At 47.1% G+C, this 25935-nt stretch overlaps 1 protein-coding gene and 1 long non-coding RNA gene across 4 annotated transcripts in view; one reads left to right on the forward strand and one right to left on the reverse strand.

The window, feature by feature from the left end:
• On the forward strand, positions 1-17485 carry LOC308066935. Its single transcript, XR_013929374.1, has 2 exons — positions 1-3927; positions 14874-17485. It is a non-coding gene; the product is annotated as an uncharacterized lncRNA (long non-coding RNA).
• Positions 15946-25935, reverse strand: part of LOC308066925 (homeobox protein SIX4-like) — a 12375-nt gene continuing 2385 nt past the window's right edge. For all 3 annotated transcript variants that reach the window (XM_080394887.1, XM_080394888.1, XM_080394886.1), the window contains 2 exons: positions 24248-24936; positions 15946-21813 (listed from right to left, as the gene is read on the reverse strand). In XM_080394887.1, coding sequence (XP_080251013.1) covers positions 21017-21813; positions 24248-24936 — 1486 coding nt within the window. In that variant the 3' untranslated portion in view covers positions 15946-21016. The remainder of the gene's footprint in view (positions 21814-24247; positions 24937-25935) is intronic.

Consider the following 25935-nt stretch of genomic DNA (forward strand, 5'->3'; position numbering starts at 1 on the left):
GGGCTGCGCGGTGCGCGCAGCTGGGAGCTGCGGGGCGGGACGGGGCCCTTCGGGGCGGGTGGGGGAACCGGGAGTGCGGGGGCAGCGCAGCTGCAGCCACACCATGCACACGTGTAGCGCCCACACGCGTGTGCGCCCACCACCCCCTCGCACCCCCCCTCCGTGAGCTCACCACCCCCCTGTGGCCCACCCCCTGGACTGACCCCCCAACGTCCACCCACGTGCACACCCTTGCCTACGAAGGCGTGTGCGCAGACACGTGTGTGAATGGTGGCTTACATGTGCACAGACATCCCTGTCCACACCCACGTGTGCATGCCCACCCCCCCATGCTCCCACCCACTCACAGGTGGGCAGGTGCCCATGGGCACACACGTCGAGCCCTGTGAATCCTCCCACAGCCCTGTGTGCATGTTCCCACCCACGTGCCCACACCCCACCCGTGCGTGTGCCACCCACATACACCAGTGACACCCACCAGTGTGCACACGGGTCTTCCCCACGGGTGTCTGGGGCAAGCTGGATGCTCCGGAGTGGCATGTGGGTGGGTCCTGTCCATCCCCCCCTTAGGTGGGGTCTGGGGCAGCGGGGTGCTGGACACTGGGAAAGCTGAAAAAAAAATCTCAGATCCCCTATTTTTTGGGGGAAAAAAAGGCAGGGGGTGTGCAGTGTTTTTTTTCTGCAAGACATTGCAATGTTTTTTGTGCAAAGTGCTGAAAAAAAAATTCAGAGGGGAAAAAAAACAAAGCCATTTGGAAGGGGGCTGCCAGGCCCCCCCTCCCCCCCACCCCCCCAGGTTGAGGAAAGTGGCCCAGGGCTGGTGACCACGGGCCCCCACCAAGGCCCGGCCACCCGGTCCCCACAGCTGCAGTGGGACGGGGGGTCAAACCTGGTCCTGCTCGCTGTGCCCTAAGCCCCCTCCCACAGCACCACCCTCACACGCTCATAGCCTGCTCCCAAAGCAGGCACTGCGGGGGGCTGTGGGTGGGCGTCGGAGTTCACATGCAGGGCTCTGTCTGCTGCGCGCTTTGTGTTCGGGCATCGGACAAATACTGTCATTGCTGGGGGACTGCGCTGATTGCAGTTGGGCCAAGGGGAGAAGCACCGTCAACCCTTTGGATGGGCAAGCGTGTGGTTTTGGGAGGGTAGTTGGGCAGTGGGTGCGTGTCTGTGGGGATGCAGGGTCGGGGGCCTGTCCCGCACCCGCTGCCTCAGTGGGTTTCTGAGCGAGCTGCAAGAAAGGGACCTTTCACCTCTCATTAGTGATGCCATCAGCAGCTTGGCAGAGCAGAGCTGAGGTCATGTTACATATGGCACACAGTCTGTTCAGTGCCGGCAACGCCAGCTTTGAAATTTTAGAGAGGGGAAAGGTCACCTTGCGTAAGCTGAGGTCTGGGGGTCCTCCGCTCTGTCTGCGCCTTGGGTGGGTCTCCATATGCCTCCATTGTCGCCAGCCTTGCTCCGTCTGGCCCTGAGAGATGCTCAGCCTGTCTCCTCTTCAGCCTCCTGAATTTGCAGGGAATCACTTAAATGAAGGGAATATTTTCACACTGCCTTTTCTTTTCCCTTACAGAAAGTCTCTCCCAGCACTGTTGGGTTTTTTTCTCCTTTCTCTTCCCAGCATAAAACTGTCTCTAATGACTGATTATTTTTTCAAACAACATATAATGCAGCTTTCCAGGAGAAAATTAGTTGTCTTTGTTTATCAGCAGATCTGCCCAGATGGATAAGTTTACCTTTCTCAGATGTGGGTATATAATTTCATAGACCTTCAAAAGTGTCGTGCTTCCATGGTGATTAAAACTTCTCGCTTCTGGATCTTGCTGGGGTATTTCAGGTTTCATGCCACTAGATCTTAGAAAAGCACATCTGTACAGTCATATTTCTTTCATGTGAAGAGCCAAAAAAAAAGCAAACCCAATGTATTTTATGTTTGGAAAGATATGACACATTATGTTAAATTAATTCCTGGTGTAATTCACTATGTTGAATTTTGGTAGGATCCTGTCAGGACTTCATCTGGAATGATTCTGGAGGTGGTGACTGTGGGGAAGAAATGACTGTTTTCCCACATACGATGGCCAACAGCATAAGTTCATGACCCTTCTCAGCCCCACTGCAAAATCTTATTTTGCAAACTTAATTTTTTAAATACATGGGGCCTGATTCTTAAGCTCTTAAAGTAACTTGGATAGGAGTTTCTGGCATGCAGCTGTTGCAGAGAGATCTTCAAAAGGACACTTGCTTCTACACAGGTCATAACTAAAAAGGCTCTAAATGAAATAGATGCTTATCTTGAGAATCCTGGGGAAGCTGGAGCTGAACCAACATGCGGTGTGGATTCAGGATACACCTTTCTGCCTGCTCCAGCGAGGCATCCGAACAGCCACATTAAAGGGAGCTCATTCCAATTTCCTACTAATAGGGCTACTTGCGTGGATTTTAATTTTTAAATAGGAATAATCTGCTGCTGCCTGTCAAAGAGAGGGGTTGGGAGCAGAGGTATGAGACGGCTTATTTTCAGAAGTGGGGATGCTGAGATCTGTCTGCTTTTTGTCACAAATGATGTTTTCCTAGCATGGGGCTGAACTGCACTCTTGGTTATTGAGTGCAAATCTGTTGATTTAAATGGAGTTTGTTGCAAGTGGGAACAGGATTTAGCCATAATTTTCCATTGCTCTCTAATCACTGTAGTCTGAGGAAAGCAACATATGTATAGTGGTAGCCGAGATACAGGAGGGGTGGAAGCTTTCTACCAATGAGAACCACATTAAATAATTAATTCCCAATTGCCTTTCTACATTAGTGCTTTCAGCTAAAAAAGCTGGTTGGCTTTGTAAAGCCCCAGGCAATGAAACATTTGGTGCATTGTCAGTCCAAAAGTGGAGGTAATAGATACCCAGGGTGGCTGGAAAAGTGCTGCTCTCCATCCTGCCATTTACATATTCCAGCTGCACAGCCTCATTCTTCATCCCCTCCTTTGCCTTACTTAAGTTTAAGAGGATAGCATCTCTTCTGAGGTGGCTGCTGAGGAAGCCAAAAGTGTATTTATTTTACCCAAACCAGAAGAACTTAATGTTTGAGTCTAAAACCGGAGTATACAAAAGTTGTTCTCTTTTTTATCAGCAGACCAAACCTGATGGGTTAATAAGGAAAGGGATGAATTTCCCCCTCCTTTCCCATTTGCCCCCCTTGCCCCAGCTGCTGGTCCCCCAAGCTCAGCCTGTCTTCTCAGGTCAGGTTGGGATCTTCTGGGCTTGTACATCATTTTCAATAAAGATCTTGCCATGAGAAATGAGTTAACAAGCCTTTTGATGTGCAAGTCATCAGAGACCGCTCCGCTCACCTTCTGAGATAAATATACGTGTGCGTGTGTGTATAAAGCTGAAGAAGAAAAGGAAGCGTTGGAATAAATTGCCTAGGGAGGTGGGAGATTCTCTGTTCAAAACAGGTCTAGACAAACATCTGTCAGAAAATACCGACATCTATTTGATCTTGTCTTGGAGCTGGGGAAAAGAGTGAATGGTGTTGTCAAGTCCTTTCCAGCCCTGAGAGACCAGAGGTGTGTGTATGTACGTGTGCATGTGTGTAGGTGTGTATGTGTGCGTGTGTATATATTTTCACACTTTTGGTGACAAGCTTTTGGCCTCCATGATATGTTGTGGCAGTGAATCTTGTAGCCTCATAACACACAGGTTTTCTGTCTCTCGGTTTCATTAAATTTGAGTTTTGATTCCGTTTAATGTCCTTTGTGCCTCCAGTGGATCAGATCACAGTGTTTAATCTCCTGGCTGTATTTTTCTCCACTTCCCTTTTCTTCAGCTCGTTTCACACCAAGTGAAGTTCCTTCAATTCTGGGAGCTTTTTGATGACTTCACTTACTCCCAGAGCGCATCTGCGAACCCACTTGGGGCTACGCTTCTTGAGGTAAGGTCATGACAGTAGAAACTTCTCTTTATTACTAGATGCAATAGACAGGTGCCTGGAGAAGCTGTTTGGCTAAGCAAGGGGATGGCATGAAAGATTTGGGATTTTTTAATTATTATTTTTGTACACAAACACTTTCCAAAGCATTCCTGTGCTTTAAAGACAATGTGGTCATTGCTTCTGCTGGCATCCCTGTAACTTCTTTCCAAACATGCAAACCTCAGCAGGACTGCTGGAGCTGCAGGCTGTGTTTGAGGAGTGTGTTGGCAGCTTGCTTGTGTTTATGCATGGAGGACAGGGAGCTACCAAGGGCCAGGACAGTCAGTATTAAATGCTTCTCTTCAAATTCATTTGAAAGCAAGTTTTATCACTGTGACACATGGAGGCTTCCCTAAAGACGGGGTCTTGTGCAACTCAGCGTTGGAGACAGAGGAGAGGTGGTTCTGTGATAGAAAGTTTGTACTCCAGGTAGGTGTAAAAGGGTTTTGCAGGGCTGGTGTGGAGGAAACTATACAGTAGTAATTCCTCTGTCACTAGCCCCAGAGCACACTTACACCAGGTGATGCTGATATTCCCTGCAACACCTCCGCCCCCCAGAAGCTGCACCCCTGGACTGTGGTGCACCACTGCAGCTCCCTGGTGAGCCTGGCTGGAAGTATGAGATGCTGCAGTGAGCTGCAGGAATTAACACCAAACTTTGTAGCAGAAATTGAACTCTGAATTTCTGAAGCCAAATGCTGCGGTGAATCAGGCTGCAAAACTCTTTGTGATCTAGGCTTTTAGCCCTCCCACTAGCCTTGGTGAGGTTTAAAAGCTGACTTCTCTTACCTATCCATCCTATCCTTCCGAAAGATATGTGTCCCCCACAGCAAAGGCGTGAGAACAAAATCTAGCAACCGCATTTGTAACCTGACTTACTAGCTGAAATCCCCAGCTGCTGCAGAGTATGTTAGTGCGGCAGGTTGTACTCTGGGATGGCGGTGAAGGGATCACACCGCTGCTTCTTCAAGGACACGGCGAGGCAGCAGCCTCCAGCCTGAGGACATGCAGGGGCCGTAAGCCCTGTTACTGCCTGAGCATGAGCAGCCAGAGCCTGTGAGTCTGTCCATGGGCAGGGTTTGAAAAGTAGCTGTGAGTCAAGCCCTCTTCTTGGACTTCCCCTCCCCGCAGGTGGGGAGCTGAGCTCTCCTGTGTGTTCCTTCAAGGACTGAGAGCAACAGGGAGAAGAAGGTGGTTTATGAGCTCCTTGGGTAGCAGGGTGTACAAAACCAGCAGGGCTCTTCCAGGTTACGCTACATCTCAGCTCATGGTGGCATAATATAGTTTTGACATCAGGACAAGGAATTCCTTGCAAGCCAAACTCTGGCAGAGCTTCTGTAGGCAGCCCAGTAAAGCCAGAGGGGACAGAGGGGAATGTGACTGTCCCCTGTCAACACGCCTGAGAGGAAAAAGCTATTTAAGGGGAAGGACAAAATAGGCACAGGACAGATGGGCACAGGCTAGCTGTGAGCACACGTGAGCGGGACATTGGAACAGGGTCTGTAGCTATCAGTACGTGATGCTGTGCAGCAAGGACGATAGAAATTGCGCTGGTTTTACAAAGGAGCTCAGAGTGTGTATGAAAGGGCTGAGATGGGGTGTCCCCTGCTCTAACCCTTAGTATTTAAGCATCTCTTTTCATGAAGTTTGCTTGCGCAGGGTCAGGCAGGCATGACAGCAAAGGCAGAACTGCCTGGCCAGCGAGTCCTATCAGCCCTTCCAGCAGTGGCACATCTGCAGGTACCGGAGGCATCAGCCATGTCAGATGGTCTTTCTGGGGAAGGAGGAGGAGGAAGGAGTGGTCTTGCCCTCATTTTGTTTTCTACATTCCTTTTGCTAGTGAAGGGCTACCGTTGTGGCTGGGGCGGTGTGTCTGATGCCTCTTGGGCTTGTACTGCAGCCAGCGCTTCTGATTCTGTCTGGCCACATATTGTATTTGGCTGGTTGGCTTTCTCTAAAAATTCCTCTTTTTTTTCTTTTTTCCTTTGTGGCATCTTTATATCTTACAACAGGCACCTTTACAAGAGATTAAAGGTCTAAAACTAAACAGCTGTTTCATAGGCAAGCTTTAACACAGGTAACAAGTAAGAACCCCTTGTAAAAGAATTTTGGGGGAGTGCAGGTAGCATTTTTAGAACATTTATTCCATAATAATGAGGAATTACAAACAATTCTCTGTATGTCATGCTAACCAGCAGGAATTATTCAGGTAATTAAAGACTTAAAACTATTTTAGGAGAAACTAGGAGAGAGTGAAGCTACGTGGACCCCAAAAAGTTTCTCCAGTGATGAGAGAAAATCCATATGTGTTTGAATGGGGAGTGGATGCAGTTCAGCTATGGGCAAGGGACGAGAGGAGCCACAGGTCCTTTATGCTATTTATTTGTTTAACCCTCTGGTAGAAAAAAACCCATTGGAAATGTAGTCAGGGCTGTGCTGGAAAGGGCTCAGCACCGTAGGCCCAGTATACTGAGCTTAGTGGAAGCACTTCAGAGCCTCGCTGGGCCCTGGGAAGAGGGGAGAGCTGGATGGCCAGGACAGGGCAGCCACCAGACCGGTGCAAGGAGCAGGGATCCCTTGACAGGAAGATCAGGAGTGGCTTTGTCCTACTGTGGACTTTTGTAAATGCAGTTTTAACTCAAGCCCCTTCCTTTCAGTGATTTAGAGTAGATCTTTGCCCTCCCTCACCTAAGAGGATTTTTGGGGGCAGGTATAGTTCCCGTGTTCTCCTGTTCTCCATAAAACTCTCTGCCTGGTAAGTCTGGGAAGCTGCTCGCCTGGTGGGGAGTTTTCTCCTCCGGCATCCATCCTCTCCTCCTTGGCACAGGGGTGGGACATGTTAGCAGGTGCTGGGAACCCACAGGAAGGCCAGGCTGGGGGTGACCGTGGCTCAAAGCCCTTCCCAAGGGCTGGTTTTGGCAAATGCCAGCCTGAGCCAAGGGCACAGAGAACTCCTCACCCCAAGGGAACAGCTTGGTCCTAGCTGCGTGAAGATGGCTCAGCATGGAGCTGGTGGGCTGCAGAACAGGCTGAGGCTGCGGCCGTGCTGCGAGGTGCTTGGTTACAAGGAGTCCAGGGCAGTGGTGAAATGAAATGCAAGGGGACAGTAGCGTGGAGGTGGATTAGGTAATTAATGCACAGCTTGATTAGGAACCAGAGCCAGGTATGTGAGTCCTGCTCTCCTCTTCTCCTGTTCCTGGTGCTGACCCCTCTTGCCATGCCTGCGATGTAGGAGGCTGCTGGATCCACTATAGGAAAAGTAAATATTGTTGTTTCAAATAGAGAATGGTTTATTCTATAGCAGAACAGAGGGTGCCTTCTCTTTCAGAAGCCACACTGAGCTTGGGGGGGATTGTAACCCACACAGCTGCCAGCAAGACTGCTCTTTCTGATAGCTGCAAGCCCTGGTGCCTGGCATGCCACCTTAAACACACAGGTGACAAGGGTGTGTGACAAGGTGTGTGTGGGGCTGGTGTGAACACATCCAGTGGCTCCAGAGACTGTCCCATCACCTCCTTCCTGCAAGCGGGTCCTTTGCTAGCGTTTGGGCTCAGTGTTAAGCAAGGTGCCCAGGGCAGGATGGAGTTGCTGCGGTGCTGATGGGAGCTGTGTGGTAGATTGCAACAGGAGCAGGCACTGAAGCCAGTGATGCTGGGGGAGAGGAGGAGTACGAGCTCTGCCCTTCCCCACTGAAGCTGTGCGACCCTTTGTATAATCCCTTTAGCTTTGATGGCACCGTAGTGATTTACAGCACTAATGCTTTGATCCAGAACATGTTGGACCATGGGACACGAATTAAAATATGAGAGATGACTGTAAAGCACAAGTTTCCGTTTGTGGCCAGCTATTTTGTGAAGACGTGACCGCAGCCTGGTGTGAAGATCTTGCAGGAGATAAGGGAAAACCAAGCCAGTCTCAACAGATTTGTTAGAATGTGAATGGGAGCGCAGCAGTCTAAGTGCTATTAATAGGATTTACACAGATTAGTAAACTAATCTGTGCATTTCAGATTGGATTTCATAGTATGGAAAAGAAAATTAAGCCACATACCATGTAGACTTTCCAGGCAGTGATTTGTGAGTATGATCTATTTGCTGGTAGAAGTGGCTGCTCAGAAAAGTTGTGGCAGCTCCATCGGCTGAGGCAGTGACACCCACTGTGAACACGGGGGAGGAGAGTGTGGTGTAGGGTGCAGAGCTGTGCTTCTGGATTTGGGAGGCAGACAACAAAAGGAGTAGCACCACAGTCAGTTTAAGTAGTGGCTCTTAAAAGCCACTACCAGGTAGTGAAGCAGTGTCCAGGCTTGGTTCTACCACCACTGGTGCAGAGTGGTCCTCCTGGCTCAGCGAAAATGGATGGGGAAGAGAGATGGGAAGAAGAAAGGCTGGTAAATAACTTTCCCTTCTCTGTACATGGCCTGGAGAGGAGCAGAATTGGGCAAATGTTGTTGAAGTGGGAAGTAAAAGGCCTTATCGAAGGGGAAGGGCAGGGTGCTATTGCTGCGTCCTGCTCTTGCTCCTCCTGGTGCCAGGGTACAGAAGGTGGGAGGTGGGCAGGCACAGGGGGGCGCGAGGCATTGGCATAGCTTACAGAGGGACCGAGCACCCAGGCCAGTTCTGAGAACTCACTGGAGTAAGGGGTAAGTTTAATAGTATCCTAACAATGCAATATATAAGAAATATATTTCAATATATATTATTTGTTCCATCAGTAGGGTCTATCTCAGTATTTCAACTGTGCCATCCCATCTGGGTGAATCTTAGCCTGGCTATACCTCTGGCCAGGAGGGATGGAAGTGCTATTACTGCTGTTGTACTAATGGGGAGATGGAAATCCAGATGTTTAGAAACTGGACTTTTGGTTCCCTGCGGTTAACATCAGCTAATCTCGGGAGATAGTTACAGTTCAAGTCGTCTCTGGGTCAGGCTTGAAAAATAAAGGATAACCCATCTTTCTCTTTGTGCTCCCTCTTATTTTGCAAAAATACAAGCATCTGGAACACTTCAACCACCATTACAGTCAGGGCCAGGGGAAAAACATCATTACCCTTTCAAATTACTGTTTTAGGCCAAAGCTTTAAAACGCAGAGTAAGCCGAGCAGCTCAGTGATTTTTTCTTCTTGCAGCAAATAAAAATCTCAAAGTTGATTTGGTTTGTGTGGAAGAACAAGTGCTTCAGGGTTTTCTTGGGCCAGGGTTGAAGGTGGTAGCTAATACAAGGCGCGTGGTGAAGGTTTCTCTCCTGATTAGCCTGCCTCCTTTCCCGCAGCCCTTGAGGTTTGTCTTGTCTTTGCTCTCAGTGATAACTCAGCTGACAACTATTTGTTACAACTAGGAACCATTTGCTTGTGTTAATTATGGCTACACTGAAATGCAGGTTTGTAGGCAGAGGTGTATTTAGGTGCAACATTGAACTGGGGTCTTGAGTAACCCGGATGGGGCTCCTTGTGCTGCCAGCCGTGGTGGGAGCTGCCAGGCACAGGATGCTCTGGAAATCCTGCCTGGGTATACGGGGACATAGAGTGGGTTTGCTCGAGTTCCTTAAAAACAAAACTGATGTTCTAATTGCTGATTTTAAGAAATGCATCTGTATGCTGTTTGAGGGTGGGTGAGCGGTTTGTTTTTAGGTTTGTGAAATGTTTCTCTAACTTGAGTTATACAGAGGTTTTTAAAAAATCAGCTGATACCTTTACTGATTAGGCTGCATCAGTCTAGTAAATTAACCCAGAATCTAATTTTAAGTTTATGGGAATTTGAATCCCAAGGCAGCTTTGACAAATATTCTCCTAAATTTTTAGACCATTTATTGATTTTATTTCTAAAATGATACCTTTTTGATACCCTGGTTTATTCTCTTGGAGTGTCTTGTTGTGCACAGTATTATCAGACCCAAAGGTTCAGAGCATAAGGTAACACCAGCTTTGACACAAAAGGCTTGTGTACAGTTAGATAGACAAATGTGAGATACCCATATTTATATGTATTCTGATCTGGAGACCTTCAGCACCTCCAAACTTATTTATATGTTTTTTAAACCCAGGAATTTAAGAACAAAGTTTTAATTCCTAATTTCTTAAATTAGGAAGCTGCAGCCATAACCCCCCTGCCTGCTTCCCTTCTCTCGCCAGCTACTAAATATCGCAAAGCTCATAAATTGTGAAAGCTGGCAAATCAGAACATTGCTTAGGTTTAAGACTGGGACCTGGGGCCAGGAGGTTTCAGTCCTGTATTACCTGGAATATATTGTTACTGACAGACTCCCTGGGATTCAGTTTCTACCAGCTATGAAGTGGGATTCTCAAATTATGTCATGCCAGCCTAGTTGCCTTTGATAACATGATAAGCCATTTGGAAAGGGAAGAACCATTAGATGTGACACAACTTGGCATGCGTCAGCCTTTTCATGCCGTTCCATGCCCTGACGAACTGAGGAAATGCGATCTGGGCAAAGCCCCCGTAGGATGGGTGGGAAATTGTTCTGAAACAGCGATTATCTTGTGGTTCCAGGTCAGAATACCATGATCTCTTGAGCGAGGGTTTCTACTCAGCGTGGTGCTAGTCAGTATTTTCAGGAACACCCTGGATGTTGCAAAAGGGCGTGCTTATTAAATATAGAAAATACACTAAGAGGAGGAAGACTGGAAGACAAGCTGGCGATTCTGGACGAGTGTCACAGGGTCCAGAAACACAGGCTGTGTCTGTAATGGAAGTAGAGCTTGCAAGACAGGAGGCACTCCTTCCACTGGGCTTGGCTCTGCTAAAACCTAAGCAGGAGTGTTTAGTTTTGGGCTTAGGTATGGCTCTCCTAATGCCTTCCAGTCTTGTGAGTCAATGTTGTTGGCAGCTGCTTATTTCACAGGGATATTTAATTTATTGTGGCTTGTAAAAAGATCCTAAGAATTGAGAATAGTTACAAAATGAAGTAGGCTCCACACTGTACTTCAGTCTGAGGGGCTAGTCCTCCAGTCCGCCAGCAAATGAATATTCCTTCTTCATTGTAAGCATCGTTCACCTGAACAATGTAGCCCAAACTGCAAAGATTCAGATCTTTGCAGGGAAATTTGAAAGAAACAGGAACACTTCCAAGCCACGTATATGTTAGCTATACTTGCTGCCATTACTGGATAACAAGCATAAACCAAGAACAACCAGTCAAGAAGTCTCATTTGCTGGGACTGCCATTTCCAGAGGAACAGCACAGAGCTCTCCTGGCTGGATACTTCGGCTAGCCCTGCCTTTGGTTTGTACAAAAAAACCCCAGGAGCTGTAAGAAGTTATTCCTAGAAGCTAAGGTCAGAAGGGGTTTACTGAGGCTGCCAGCCCCGATGCCGTGTGTAGCAGGACATGCCAAATGCCCGCCTGGCACCTCTCTACTGGGCCAGTAAATTGTTGGCGTTGCCCTGGCAGAGCCTGAGGAGGGCTGGCTGGCATGGCCCTACCTCTGTCCTGGGACCAGTCCTGGGACTGCTGGCCAGTGCAAGGCGATACTGGCCAGTGCCTGGCATGTGCAGCGTGCCCCATGCTCCCAGGAGTGCTTCCAGCAAGGCTGGACAGTTCTTGATAGTGACACCTGGAAATAGGCAGCTGTTGGCAGCCCGCTTCCAGGTACTGCTGCTTTGGGGAGCCCTGGGTACCGCTTCCCTTGTGTCACAGGGGGCTGAGGGGCTATGGGGAAGATGGCGAATGACACCAGCCCCTAAACACCCCCCTGGGAATTTATCTGGAGGGTCCTGAGGGGTCCTAACCAAAAGGAGCTGTGGGCAAGACACTGTGAGGGCTCAGCTGAAATGCCTCAGTGCTTGCTGACCTGGGGATGGAGCTGCTGTGGTCTCTCATCCAGCCCTCGTCCTCGTGGGCAGATGTGTAAAAGTGTGCCTTACTTCCCTGGCCCAGCCGTGGCTGCTTTCTTGGCAAATCTGGGGGAGACCAAGCCCTGCAGGCAGCGTAAGAAGCAGAAACACAGCAAACAATGTTTTGAAGCTCTGGGGAGAACATTATTACATTTATAGGCAAGAGGAGGAGAAGGGCTATAGTAGCCTTCAGGAAGCTAATGCCATTCCCTATATAGGGGTGATATGTGTGCAAATCCCTCCACATGCAGATGATGTCACGCTCCTAGAGTCTGCAGCTCTTACTGAGACTGCTCCAGCAGGCTTCTGCTCCGAGCATGGCACTAAGAGGGCAGTTAACCCCTGCTGCCTCTGCTGTTCTGCCACAAGCTTTGAGCAAGGGGACGACATGCTCCTGCGCTGCTTAGTAGCAGACCAGGAATCTGCACCTGTCTGGGAGTGCTGAGCCTCAGCCTGGTTCACTTGCTGAATTTTGGGACCAGGCTCTGTTCTATGCTGCCTGCAAGAGAAAGCAGAGGCTGCCTCTTCAGCAACTTCATAGTGAACCTTAAAATAATTTTTTTTTTGAGAGACTTAATCCAGTCAGTGCTCACTTCCACCTGCATTCACACTGTCCATATCCTTACCTATATCCATACGCGTCCATTGCAAATGTGCTCGGGTTGGTATAGAAGGTGTTGCCTTCCAGAGCCACCTTCTGATCCCCCTGCCTGCCCTTGTTTGCTTAGGCAGCAGTAAACAGCAAAACCCCCAGCATCTTCCTAGGACATGGGTAGGCTTTTAGTCATCATTTGTTCTTGGTTTATTATTTTAAGAAACCACTGGCTTAAGACATGCAAGAGCATGCACAGCTCAGGCTCTGCACTAACCCATCCTCACCTCCCGTTAGCATGTCTCTCCCTCAGCTCCTCAGACTTGGTGGGAGACAAGTCAAACCTTTCTCAAATTGCCTTGGTCTGGAAGTGGATGGCTTCGGAGTCGTTCAGGGCCCACGTGTGCAGCATCCTGGTGGGGCAATTCAGGCAGGAGCGGTTTCTCTGGAGCCTGAGTGTTTGCAGGCTCAGCGATCCCGGTCCAGGGCCAGTCTAGTTATCCACAGGGCTTTGCTAGAGGCTTAGGTCGCTATCGGTTGGCATCAGAAGGTGGCTGTAAATATAGTAAATAAATGAAAGAAGCAAACTCAGCTGCGGCGTAAGCAGCAAGTCCTCCTGCTGCTGTCAGGGGGCATTGCATCCGAGCCGGATTGGGCTCCTGGGGAGGCGGCGTGAGCCAGTGGGCAAAGCAACAGGGGGAGTCAGAGACCTGGCTTTGCAACCTGCCTGCCACCCACTGCCAGCATCGCCCCGGGCAGATCGCCTCTTCTCTCCTGCCCTCCCTGCCTGGGTTGCTTTTATTTCTGTATCCTGTAAGCTCCTCAGGGGAGGGGCTGCATTTTTCATCTGCAAGCGGGATAAGGATACCACTAACACCGAAATAATTGGCTGTCAGTTTGCAGAGTAGAAAAGAAAATGGTGCAGTGTAACATTTTGAAGTCCTTTTGGGTAATATAAGATCTATTGCAAAGCACTTTGGCTGCAACAACAAAGCTTATCGATTAGCCTGAAGTGTTCCAAATTGGGTCTTTCTGCCCGAGAAGTAGCAGGATGAAGAATTAAAGTACTTACACAAGAGAATATTGTACATGAGTTATTGAGTAACCATCAGCTCTACTCCAGCGCTGCTCAGTTCCTCTGGACTGTGTGCAACTTCTGAACATTTTATCTTTTTCCTTCAGCATTCGCGTGCATGTGCCAGCTTCTGCAGCATATAAACTAGGTGCTATTTTTATTGAATCTGGCTTTAATGTAGTAGATTTTTCACACGTGTGTTGGTTTTTTTTTTTATTGTTGGTCTCATTCCTGAACTTTCTGGCACCTCTGAGTGTAAAGTCAGTTATGTGCACATTGTTTGGCAGATGAATTCCTATTTCTGGGAATCATTTTCCTTCTAAAATGTATTTTTGTATTAAAAATGTGATCTGTATCCATAACTGAGATATACTGTCCTAAGACTCCAGCCCAAAGATTTCTGCAGCCAGAGATCACAACAGGGGATGCAGACCTGTAAGGAGACCTACACTTTCCAAGCTGTGAGCATTTATATGATGATCTTTTTTTACTGACCCAACCTCTGCCTCTTGGAGCAGGAAAATTCCCTTCTGATCTGGCATCAGGGAAAATCCAGCCAGAAACAGAAGGCAAGAAGTGTTGTTCTGGTGTTGTTTCCCTTCCCAGCTAGTCTCCCTGTTAGATCAAGAGCAACCACCTATCTCACCGAACCTCCCTACTATCAGCTTTATCCCGGCTACTGCCTTGGCAGTCCTTGGTCCCCGCTCCAGCATCCCCAGGCCCCGTGGGAAACGCTCAGGGAGCCAGCTGCCCACCCTTCCAAAGGTGCTGTCCCCCTTTTCTCCATCTGCGCACAAGCTGCCAGGGAAGAAGTAACCGTGGCTGTGTGTGGTTTTCTCGCCCAGGGTGACCTGGAACACATCTGCAAAGCCCTCCAAAGTAGCAGGAATGTGCTTCGTTAGGACATGATTCATCCTGCATACCGCATGGGTGGCTGCTCAGGGAGAATTTTGACATTTGCATACGCTGAGACTTACCGCTTCTCAGTTGCCCTCGAACCCCTGCACTTTGTCTGGTCGAGCGTGTGGCAGCTGCGCAACAGAAACCCCCTCCCGGAGGGGATCTCCCCCAGCTGGAGCCAGCCCAGCAGCGGTGGTTCTCCCCCCAGCTGCGTCATGGGGCAGGAATGAGAGAAGCCGCTCACAGCCAGGTTAAAGGATGGCTTTAGACCCTCAGCCCCTGCTCCAAGCAAAACTGGGATGGAGCTGCTGTCCAGGGCTTGATCAGGAATTTGATATCTGCAGGGCAGGAAAATATTATCACAATCCTACTGCTCAGGCAAAAACAAAGCATGGCAAAGGGAACCACTACAAACAGGACTGAGTCACGCGCACCGCTTCTGGGAAGGAAAAGGAGTTGGGCAACAAGGCAATTGTCTCTCTCTACCTTAGGGCTGCTCCCGGCAAACTGGATTTACTTTGGCAGCTGCAGAGCGCAAGGCAGGTCGGCCCTAGGCAGAGAAGGGAGATGGTCCCAGGGCCGGGAGGTGACTACCTGCGCTTTGCCACCGGGACCGCCGTCAGCGGCACTGCGCAGAGCAAGCAGGATGCAGCTGCAATAGATGGGAAAGACGGAGGAACGGTGAGTAACAGTAAGGAAAGGTAATGTCTTAGTAATGATTAAAAATATAATAGGTATATACAACTGGATCTAACCATTTAAAAAAAAATTCATCTCACAGACCTCATCTGGCTTCCTATGGCCTAAATACAATTTAGGGGGTGAAAAGGTGTTTTCCTGCTGGCATGTGTAGGCTGTTAAGTATCTCTAAAGTATATATAGCTTCATTGAGGGAAACTATTTCACCTGTACAGGTTAGTCTCCTTGAACTTACCGTCAGGTCATTTTGGCATCAAAACCGTAACTAGGCAATCCTGGTACTTGGAGCACAAATCTAAAGTAATATGGCAATGTGTTTACAGCCTTTAATATCAAGGGAACAGAAATTTCAGGCTGTTCTCAGAAGTGCCAAAACCAGGCCTGATACCAAGTGCAACACTTTAAAGAAAAAATTCAGCAAATACGAATTTAGCAGACAGGAATTTACCCACCTACACAGAAACCCTGACACAGAAAGCATCCCAATGCCATGGGAGCCACCAGTAAACACTGACTAGTTCTCACTAGTAGGTGGGAATATGTTCCAATAGTATCTATCTAATTATGGTATAAATTTGGTTTCAGATACAGATGTAATAGCTAGGTTTGATATGAAACAGATTTATGGTTTTTAATTTTGTATTTTAGAAACAAAGTTAGGGTCTGAAAAAACCCACTCAAGCCAACAGAAAGTCTCATTCTAGCCTACGTAGGCTTTAGACCAATTCCCTGGTGAGCACAGGTGTTCCTAGGTGCCACCACCATCATGATGAGTCATTAAAAGCTGTTTCTAGTTTAGATTGCTTTTCTAACACAACATTCAAAGCCCTCACATGATATCCAAATAGAAGTATTTACACAAGATGTGTATAAATATAAAGTTTATTCAGTATAGTGTTTAGAAAAATAAGTTCACATCATCTCAGAATACAAATAAAACACTTAACTGTCCAGGCACAAACCCCTATTACAGTACAACAAACATACATACTTTAGATCTCTTTGGTTGGGTAATTAAGCACAGATATGTTTGATGATACACTCTGGGGCGGCATCACCTAACAGTGCAGTAAAGTCTTCTGATTATTCCCTCCTCTAATGCGTACATTCCGCTTAAGTTTCATATTTGTTGTAAGGCACAATAAACCCATATCACAGAAATAACTGGTTAGTTCTGGGCAAACAGTACATGCAGCAAAAGAACAATCATCCTCTGAATGTGAATCCTGAAAGTCAGAAGATTCACCCCCTCGAGTTCAGAAATTTAAGAAGCTAGTTTTAAATTATATGAAACATACAAGTAAGGTATAAAATATCCTTCAAGATAACTGCTAGGAGATACAGGAAGACTTCAGTTCTCCTTGCTTGTAAAACATCATTACTTTTGTTTCCAGAGTTATAAAATCACTATTCTTTTTACAATTTGAGATGCTTCTTGACCACAAGCACTAGGTGATTCATGCCCCTATGAGTCCTGCACAAGTACTTTGCATGAAACTGGAGGGATGCACCTTCTCGGTTGTTCATCTGCCCTTGCTAAGAAACGTGCACAGGCACTGGAAATCTACATACGGGAAAAGCTCCTGTGCACATGGGGCCAAATTCTGCCCTGTTCAATTTAACTGAGAACAGTTACTGAGGTGGTTTTGCAGGATTTAAAGTCAGAACCTGTCAGTTACCATCATTAATCTCAGATTGATGGTAGTAACAATAAAGAAGGTTCCAGCCTTACTTCTGGGTAAGGTAGCTTTCCGAATGAGTCTTCCTGAATCCACAGGTAGGGTAAAGTAGTAAATGGAAAGAGGTATATGTTTCAATAGGCTGTGACTGTTAGGTTATAACTGTCTGAGTGTCAGCCTTCTGCACTGGTTCATACTGCCACCGTGTACTGGGCCAAATCCGTCCCTGACCCAACTCCAGTGAAATGAATGGACCATATTCTCAGCTGGCGCGAAAGGACATTAAAGTCAATGGAACTGTGCTAGTTTAGCCCAGCTGAGGACCTGGCCGATACATGTCCTTGATTTATGGGGCTGAAATGTCCTTTCAGGTAACACCACAGGAATAATGCTGCGAATAGTCCAGACAGAGCATTCAATTTAATATATTTCTGGTTCTCTGCAAAACTCTGGGTGAAAGAGGCAGCCTTAATTAAAAGTAGTAAAGAACAAAGGGTTTTTTAACATCATGCTTTGTAGGAATTTGCTTAAACTTTAAGTGTATTTTTCAAAGCTGGGTCTGGGATCAGAAAAGTAGTAGAATTTGGCAATGTCTCCTGTAAGATTTCCAGTGGACTTACAAGTTACAAACATATGTGAAGCTGAAACAATCCTTTATTCTCATCTGTAACAGAGAGGGAGGGAGAAGGAATATGTATGACATACCTTCCATTTAAGGAACACAATGTGATAATAAGGACTGTGGGACTTGGACACTCACTGCCATTCATGAGTGTAAGAAATGAGCATCCACATCCCCTAAACACTGTGTAAAATCCTCAGTTTTGGAATCAGTGGAGCAATGCCTTATTTACAGCAGCCGAAGATCCGGCCCCAGATACTTTTCGGGGCTTTGTGTACTGTCTATTTAGAGCAGTTAGCCTGCTTGCTTGAGGGCCACATAATAAAAACTGACCCTTATTTTACAGTAGGATTAAAACTACTATTTAAATATCTATTTTAAAAACACTGTACCGTGCAATGAGTTTTTATATTGTGCATATGTACCTGCAGAAAACATGAGGTTATAACTACATTATCTGGAGGGAATGACACTTATTTTCAATGGGAGAAAGAAAGAGTAAAACATAATAATAAAATAAGTTACTTGATATCTGGAAGACTAGAATAGATTAATCTTACTTTGTCCCAAACCACTGCTTTTATGTACATCCTCCACTCCCACTGAGGAGCGGGAAGTCTATTAGAAGTACCAGACACTCCAAGATACGCACCACTGTAACAACATACAGAGTTTTCATGTCAACTGTGCTGCAAAGTCATGGAATTCAGAGCCTCAGTAACACAATGAATGCAGAGGAGAAAAAAATCTAGAAAAAAAAGTAACAGGTACTGGTGTAACACCACATTCTTTTCAGTTATGAGACCTGATCGCATCAACAACAAGAGTGCTCCGAAATACTCTGTAGTTTGCCTCCAAATACAGTCTGAGCTTCACGGGCCAAATGTTAAGGCCCAAACAACTCCTTCAGAGCCATGCACACATGCTCCATTAATACAACAATGACACAGGGTCCTTCTAATTTTCCAAAGGGTTGAACAAATGAATGCAAAGCAGATACAGCTACTGTTACTGTCATCATCATCTTGGTTTTACGGGTGAAGAAGAGGTGGGAAGCAGATTGCTCATGCTGGAGCCCAGAGATAAACAAGCAGAGTGGAGAGGAGAACTTTGGACCATCAGATTCCCTACTCATGCAGAGATCCCGTGAATGTGAAGGGAAATTGTGCCAAGGGAACATACAGCTCCACGTTCTGCTTGCGATAATCTCCACTTTAAAGCACTTGCCTTAGACACTCTTTTTGCTTGGGAGCATGCGGGGACAGCCAACTGCTAATGGGTTGTTTCTGTTTGCATAGCATCAGCGTCTCCGTACAGCTGCAAAGCACACCCCTTGCACACTCACTCTTCCCTTTCCCTGCAGCCCTAGAGACTCTGGCTCACAGCGTGGCCTCCAGTGCTCACCAAGAGCTCAGCTTCAAGGTTCCACAGAATACCTTGCAAAACGTGCTGTACTCAATATAGTGCAAAACAATAGCAAGGATGCCTATGCCATGCTCACAGCGCACAGAAAACCCCCTTCATTCTGCGAAGGCCTTCCACAGAACCAGTTAACACCAAGACAGGAACAGACTGGGTTTTCTTTCCTTTCCATTTTTTTGTCCTTTATAAATGATCTTGTTTTGTCCTAAACACAATTCAGAGCCCAAGAAGCTTATGAAAACATTTCCCATTGCCTTCCAAAGGCTTCAGACCAGGCTCCTGATGAGGATGAATACATGCTTTCGTTACTGTATATATTCACATTAGAATAAAAAAATAACAAAACCAAACCACAACGATTAACAGCATGTAATTTTTACACATCTGCATTCTTCTTAATATTTTAAAGCTTAAGGATGTGCTTTTCCATGCTACAAAAACTCCTCTGGAGGAAAGGTAAGACGTGTTCCACCTGCCCAGAGCCCTTCTGCTGTCCTCAGCACAGCACAAAGGGGCGAAGGAAGAGGAGACCCAGCTGCAGCCAGGCGGAGACCCTGCCTGCTCCCACAAGCCCTTTGGGCAGCTGCAGTTCCCCCCATCAGCCTCCACACGGCTTATTCTGGAAGGATATATAAATACATGCTTAAGTGCACTCCTGGATGGGGGCCTGCTTGCCTGAACAGCAGCTGAAGCCCTCCCACACGGGCTGTGTGGCCAATGGGTTCGTGTAAACATGGGGCTCCCTTCCCTGGCCTGCCCATCCAACCTTTCCTGCTCATCTGCCTGAGGCTAAGACCTTTCCCTCAGCATGACAGCTCGGCCCATGGTCCCTCTTTGGACTCCTCCTGCCCTGTTGACATGGTGCAGAAGGACCTATCTTTGGCTCTCTGCACCGCTAGTAAATGTCACCCATGATGACCGCAAGACTTAAAAACTCTTCTTACTCGTGCAAGTAGGGGCACTGAGGTCAGCGAGTCTACTTGCAGAAGTAAGGCATCAGGATTTTTGGCCCTGAGGACGGATATTTGCAAATCAGTGTTTTTATTCCTCCTGCCACTGTGCTTTAGTAACAAAGATAAGGCCACTAGGAAGAAAGGCACATGGAATCCTGTAAAAAATACACAAAAAGGTTCAACTAATTCCCAAATTACTAACAAAACAAACAAAAAACCCCTGAACACAAAGACAGAGGGGGTAGAGACAGGGACCTCCTGGGTTTGTGAGACTGGGAGTTCATTTTCTAGTTTCAGTGTGATTAACATTTTACTTTTACAGTCTATTGCTTGAAAAACTACAAAAAAGTAAAACCTTGTCAGAAATAACTACGTTTACTTCCTGCTCAAACAATAAAAATAAATTAAACAGCCAGAAAACGTTTTCCTTTTCAATGCATTGTGTCTAAAGTGAAAGGGAACATAAACCATAAATAAAATCCATTGTACTAATTAAAAAAAAAAAAAAAGTCTCCTTTATAACAACTGAAACAATATTTACATTCATACCGGAGAAAAAGCTTCTGAGTTGCATAATTAGAGTTTCAGATGATGCTTTTTCTGGTGCACTGACAAAATGCTAGCTGTAGCATTTAGAAGCCTGTACACATTTGATGCGAGATTTTTGGTTTGAAAGCAAGTCTGCTGGAAAAAAGCAAACACACCAGTAACAATATTACTTATGATTTTGTTTCATTTCTTAACCTCAAACAACATAAAAGTAGCCGGTGAGGTATCGTCTAGAGATCCTTAAAAGTTTCTCAATGCCCACGGACTAGAAGTAAACAGCAAAAATGACTGCATTGTTTCTACCTTTTCGGAGCGAGATTTTTGTTTTCTATCTAAAGTTAGGAGTGTATACTTACTGTTGAGAGTATGTTGTACTACTAAGAGTCTAGTTAAATTATCAGGGTAGTATCTCACAGCCAAACCTGTACCCATTCGCTCGGTATTTTTGCTCTGGCATTTTCTTTCTCCTTTAATCTGCTTAAAAGAGAAAACTGCATGCAAACCAAGGGTGGCAACCTAATTCCATTGCCAGAGATTCCTCTGTACATTGATTCAGACCACTTAAATGTTCTTCTGTTTTCTTTAAATGAAAAAAACACCCAAACCCCACCAAACAAAAAAAACCCCAACAACCCAAAACAAACCCACTTTGGGATTGTTAGGGCCTCAACAGGAGACTTATCTATTAAAACAGAAAGCAAGAAAAAAAGTTACAAGTCTTGCATATCTTCATCCATCTGAACTGTCTGCAGTTTGGCAAGTTCTTTTTTGTCTGTTTCCAGTTCTTCACAAACTGTGTCAACCATGTTACTCATAACATACTTGGATTTTGAATCCATCATCATTAAATTGCCAGTTGACTTACTCTCAGCATTAGGTAAGAAATTCTCTTTGACATCAGGTACGGCTTGCAGAACTAACCTGTGCTCTCTGACAAAATCTTGATGTACTTGTGCGGAGGAGTGGCTGACACGGTCTCCACTTGTAGAAACTATTTCTCCAAGTGTGGGCTGTGCTGTAGAAATGGACAACAGATCTTGACTGGTAATGAGGGAACAGTTCTGAAGGGTTGCATAGTTAGTGTTGCTGATAGATATCACCGTAGAGGTACTGGTCACAGGCGACGACATGGACTGGCTCTCTGAGATACCAGAGTTCAGTTCTGCAGCATTTAAGAGAGTTGGTGGTGTGAGGGAAAAGTTATGTGAGGGCGTTACATTCACTAAGGAGGAGGCCAGCGACTGGAGTCCTCCGCTGGATATATTTTCAGAAGACATGTTTACATTTAGTTGCGTGTTCTGACTGACTGGCATCAACTGAGAAAACACAAGGCTTCTTTCCAGTCCTTCTTGCTTGACAGAGCCTACCGCCTGGCCTGAATTGGGAACCGTATAAACAACTGCACTTGGAGCAAGGGGGCTGAAGAAGACCTTTCCCTGCTGCAATGCTGAAGATTCAGTTGTAAAAGTTCCTCCATCAGACGTGCTGGGATTTACTGAAACGTTACCTAGAAAACCAGAAGCAAAAGAAAGGAAAACACAGATTATAGCTGGCAGAGAGCTGTGCAGGCGTTTTGTTAAGATGTTTTGGTCTTTTTCATGTCTGCAGTACACACATATGCTAGTATTTAATGCCACACAGAATAGTGTTGTTTATAACAGGTGAGAGAAAATTTGGTATGAAGAAATAAAAGCCATTAATAGAAAGTGCTTCTAGAAAGGAAAAAAAAAAAAAAAAAAAAAAAAAAGGAAAAGGTTCTGGTATACAAGGTATCTTTCAGACTCTCATTAAGGGGCAAACAGTCCCCAGTCATGTGATTAAAATGAACGTGCTTTGGCCTTCACTAGTTGCCACCACTCAATTTCTAAGAATAGAAGCATGAAAAGCTATTAAAGATAGTTCAGTGACAGACTACAGCTTGTGTGTGGGAACTGGAGACACGTCACATGAAATCCACTACTGGATTTCTGCTGGGCAGAATCTACTGAAGTCAACCTGCAAAAAAACCACCAAAACCCAGTAACTTCTATTGGGTTAACTAGGTAGTCCGTCCATCAAGCCCTCAGATGTAACGTCTTTCACCTTGCTTTATTGTGTGTTTCTAAAAACCTAACCCTACCACATCTACCACGCCACGAAAATTCACCCAGCGACTGCCTACCCTCGCTGAAAGCCATGGCACTGCTCATGTGATGATGTAGCTAGCCAAAGCAGGAAGAGGCAGCCAGAGGTGACCCGAAGTTGGTTTTACTGGACATGCCATGAAAGTTACACCTCTCTTTCTCAAAAGCAGTTTAATCGTTATTTTAAGAAGCTACAGTTGGAGACACCTGAATTTTTTACAACAGCATTGAAAAAGCGTTTCTCACCTGGGGAGTATATTAACTCCCTATTAATTTCTGTTGGTCAATGATGATTTTTTAGAAGATCTTACTCATATGTATAAGCTAGAAGAATAAAGCAAGACAACTTGAAGTTACCTGGCAGTAAGATATAATTTACTGTACTGTAGCTTGCTTAAAATAGCCTGCAGCACACCACTTGGAATAGACAGCCAGCTATCCATCCATCTCATGTTAAGAAAAAGAAATCAAAGCAGCAAGTACAGATCCTGACTTCTTACTGCACCAGGCTAGACATACAGTGGATCACTCTCCAGTGGGCATTGGCATTTTTAACAATGGGGAACATGTTCAGAAGAGCTTATTATTAATCCTAAGACTTTCAAATACAACAGTCCCACACTAGTTAAGGGACAGAACTTACTTTCTCACCTTTCCTGGCTGTCCATTTATGCCTTGGAGCACACGGATTAAATGGCTTTTATAATTACAGGTCGTATTCAGATCAAATGTGTTCTCTTTTTCATCTTGTTTAAACTATGCACAAATAAATTCCAGTGACTGCGAGTGCCACATTTTAGGATCTTTTAATTATGCATCCATTTAAAATGTATTTGTACAGCTTCAGTGTTCCTCCCTGTCTTACAGCAAGAATAACTCACATAAGCTAACATGAGCACAATTTGATTTTCATTATAATACTCACAGCTCCTGAAACTAGGGATTCGTTCCAGTTTCATCATTTTCATAACCAAAGATACAGTGGCTAATGAGTAACAAAGCTGTTGGGTTGTGCTTTATAACTGACCTGCTTCAAAACAAGGATCCAGAACTAGGCTTGTGCTCCCCAGGGATTCTTCCTGGCTGGCTGCAAGTTTCAGTCTATGGTATGTTAAGACAAACTCCAAAGCAAGCTTGGGGAGGAGCCTGCACACTTGGCACGTGAACCTGCCATGACGTATTTCCCTTGGACCGAGGGCAGTTTTATCCAAATACCCTCGCGTTTTCTATCTACAAGCTATTGCACATTTCTATTGTTTCCCTGCAGTTTAGCCTTTCTTAATTATAGGACAGAAAATGTAAGAGTGTAACTGCTTGGTCTTGTTGTGTCTATAGTCACTTAAAATTCATTTTTATGAAATGCTTTGGTTAAAAAAACCCAAAAAACAAAACAACCACCACAAGAACAACAGTAACAATTTCCAGCTGCTGCAATTTTCATCTTTATGAACCTTCTCATTAAAAGAATTCAATGGCAAATGGGGGATATTCTGAATTACTGAAACGTGTAAAGTTTACAGATATTTGTGAAGGCTGGTATCACAGACCTCTTGACAACAGTGTGAGATGAAAGGGCTGTAAATTACCAGATCTCCTTCTCTGCTCTTAGTAGAGGAGCTCAGCCTCGTGTAACAGTCTGCCCATGAGCATAACACACAATAAAGGCAAGCAAAAGGTACTGTTTTAGGTACTGCGCATGGCTGTGGCTGAGATACATTCCCGGTACCTTGGAGGAAAAAAGACCACAGCTTTTAAAATGCTATGTGTGCCCGATTTCAATGTTTTCTCATACCTCTTGCTGTAAGACAAAACTCTTACCTTGTGAAGCTGCCACAGAAACAGGAGGCAGCTGCAGAGAAGAAAAACCGATGCTTCCGTTCAGCAGCTGGCCATTTGTTCCTGAATTGGGGATCTGGACAATGCCATATTGGTTTATTTGGACAGGAGCAGTAAAAGTAACTACGGAGCCTCCATCTTGGGAAGCAGCAGTTTGTATGCTTTCCCTTTTCACCTCTGAGCTTGGTATCAATCCCGGGAAGGAGACCGGGATGTTGCTGGGGCTGAAGGTGGCTGCTGCCGCATTGGGGACCGAAGCCTGAAGGAGTTTGAAGTCCTTGACATCATCTGATGAAGACGACAGTATGTCAGTAATGGACACCCCATTGCTTACAACGCTTGATGTGGTTTTGGGCGAATTTAAGGTAACCGTCTGCGAAGCCCCCACGCTGAGTCCGTTGAGAATGACACCATTGGGTCCCTGAAGAAAAGAGCTACCATTGAGAAAGACAGGAGAGGTACTGGCAGGCACGAGGTTTCCATTCAACAAGACGCCAGATGAGCTCAAGGCTATTTTAGTGTTTCCGAGCTGCTGCATGTAGACGGGCTCCATGTGGCTGGGAAGGCTGAGGCTGGTAACGCCATCGGATGAGCTGGAGAGCGGATGGGGAGATAAATCCTCCTGCCCCTTACTGGATTCATCTTCCGTGCTAGGGTTGCCGTCTGACTCGCTATGGGAAAAGACGGAGATGACACTGCGTTACCACAGCCTGCCAGCAAGCCCTGCACCCAGGGGGGCTCCTTGCTCCCAGGCACTTTGGGAGAGTTTTCCCGAACGATTTTTCTCCAGCGTTTTGCCTTTGCAAGGCACTTTAAAGGAATTTAAAGTCAAGGGGGTTGTTTCTTAGAAAAGGGCACATCAAACGCTGGCCGAGGAGGAACTTTAAAGACAGGGTGATGGACTTGTAACCCCCCCACCCCCCGCCCCGGCCAGCCCCGCCGAGCGGGCGAGCCGGCTGCCGGGCCGGCCCGGGGTGCCCACACGCGCGGGCCCGGCCGCAGCCATTTGGTAACTCGCTGGGCAGCAGCTGCGGGAGGCGAGAGCGGACCGGGAAGCGCCGCCCGACCCTCCCAGCTTCAGCCCGCCGCCCCCGCCGGGCCGGCCCCGGGCCCCCGGCCGCGGAAAGGGGGGAGGCCCCGCAGGGGGCCCGGCCCGCGCTGCCCCCAGGTGCCGCCGGCGGCACCTCGGGACGGGCTGGGGGGCGGCCTTTGTGCGGCGCCCCGCGGGGCCGCCCCGGCCCCGCCGAGCCCCTCCGCCCCGGCCCCGCCGGGCTTTTTTTGCTGACTGGTCCGCCCTCGACTGCATTTTTCGGTCGCTCCCTCCCTCCCCCCTCGCCCTTTGATGTGTCCCGCGGAGAGGGGGCCGCGGCGGCACAATCGCGCCCTTGGTTGAGAAATGCCTTGGGGCCCTCCGCCGGCCGCCGCTTTTTTCCCTCCTTTCCTCTCTTCTCCCTTCCTCCCCCTCTCCCCGCTCTTTCTCCCCCCCCCCCCCCCCGCCTCTCCCCTCCCTTCCCTGCCCCGGAGGAAGGCGGGGGGCGGGAGCAGGGAGGTCACCTCCACCTGCCCGCCTCGCGGCGCCGAGCCCCCGCCGCGGCCCCTCCGCCCGCGGGGAGGGAGGGAAGGAGGGAGCACGGCGCGGGGGGGTGCGGAGGCAGAGCCCCCGGGCCGGG

This window comes from Falco punctatus (genome assembly GCF_963210335.1).
Source record: "Falco punctatus genome assembly, chromosome: 7".
Lineage (NCBI taxonomy): Eukaryota > Metazoa > Chordata > Aves > Falconiformes > Falconidae > Falco > Falco punctatus.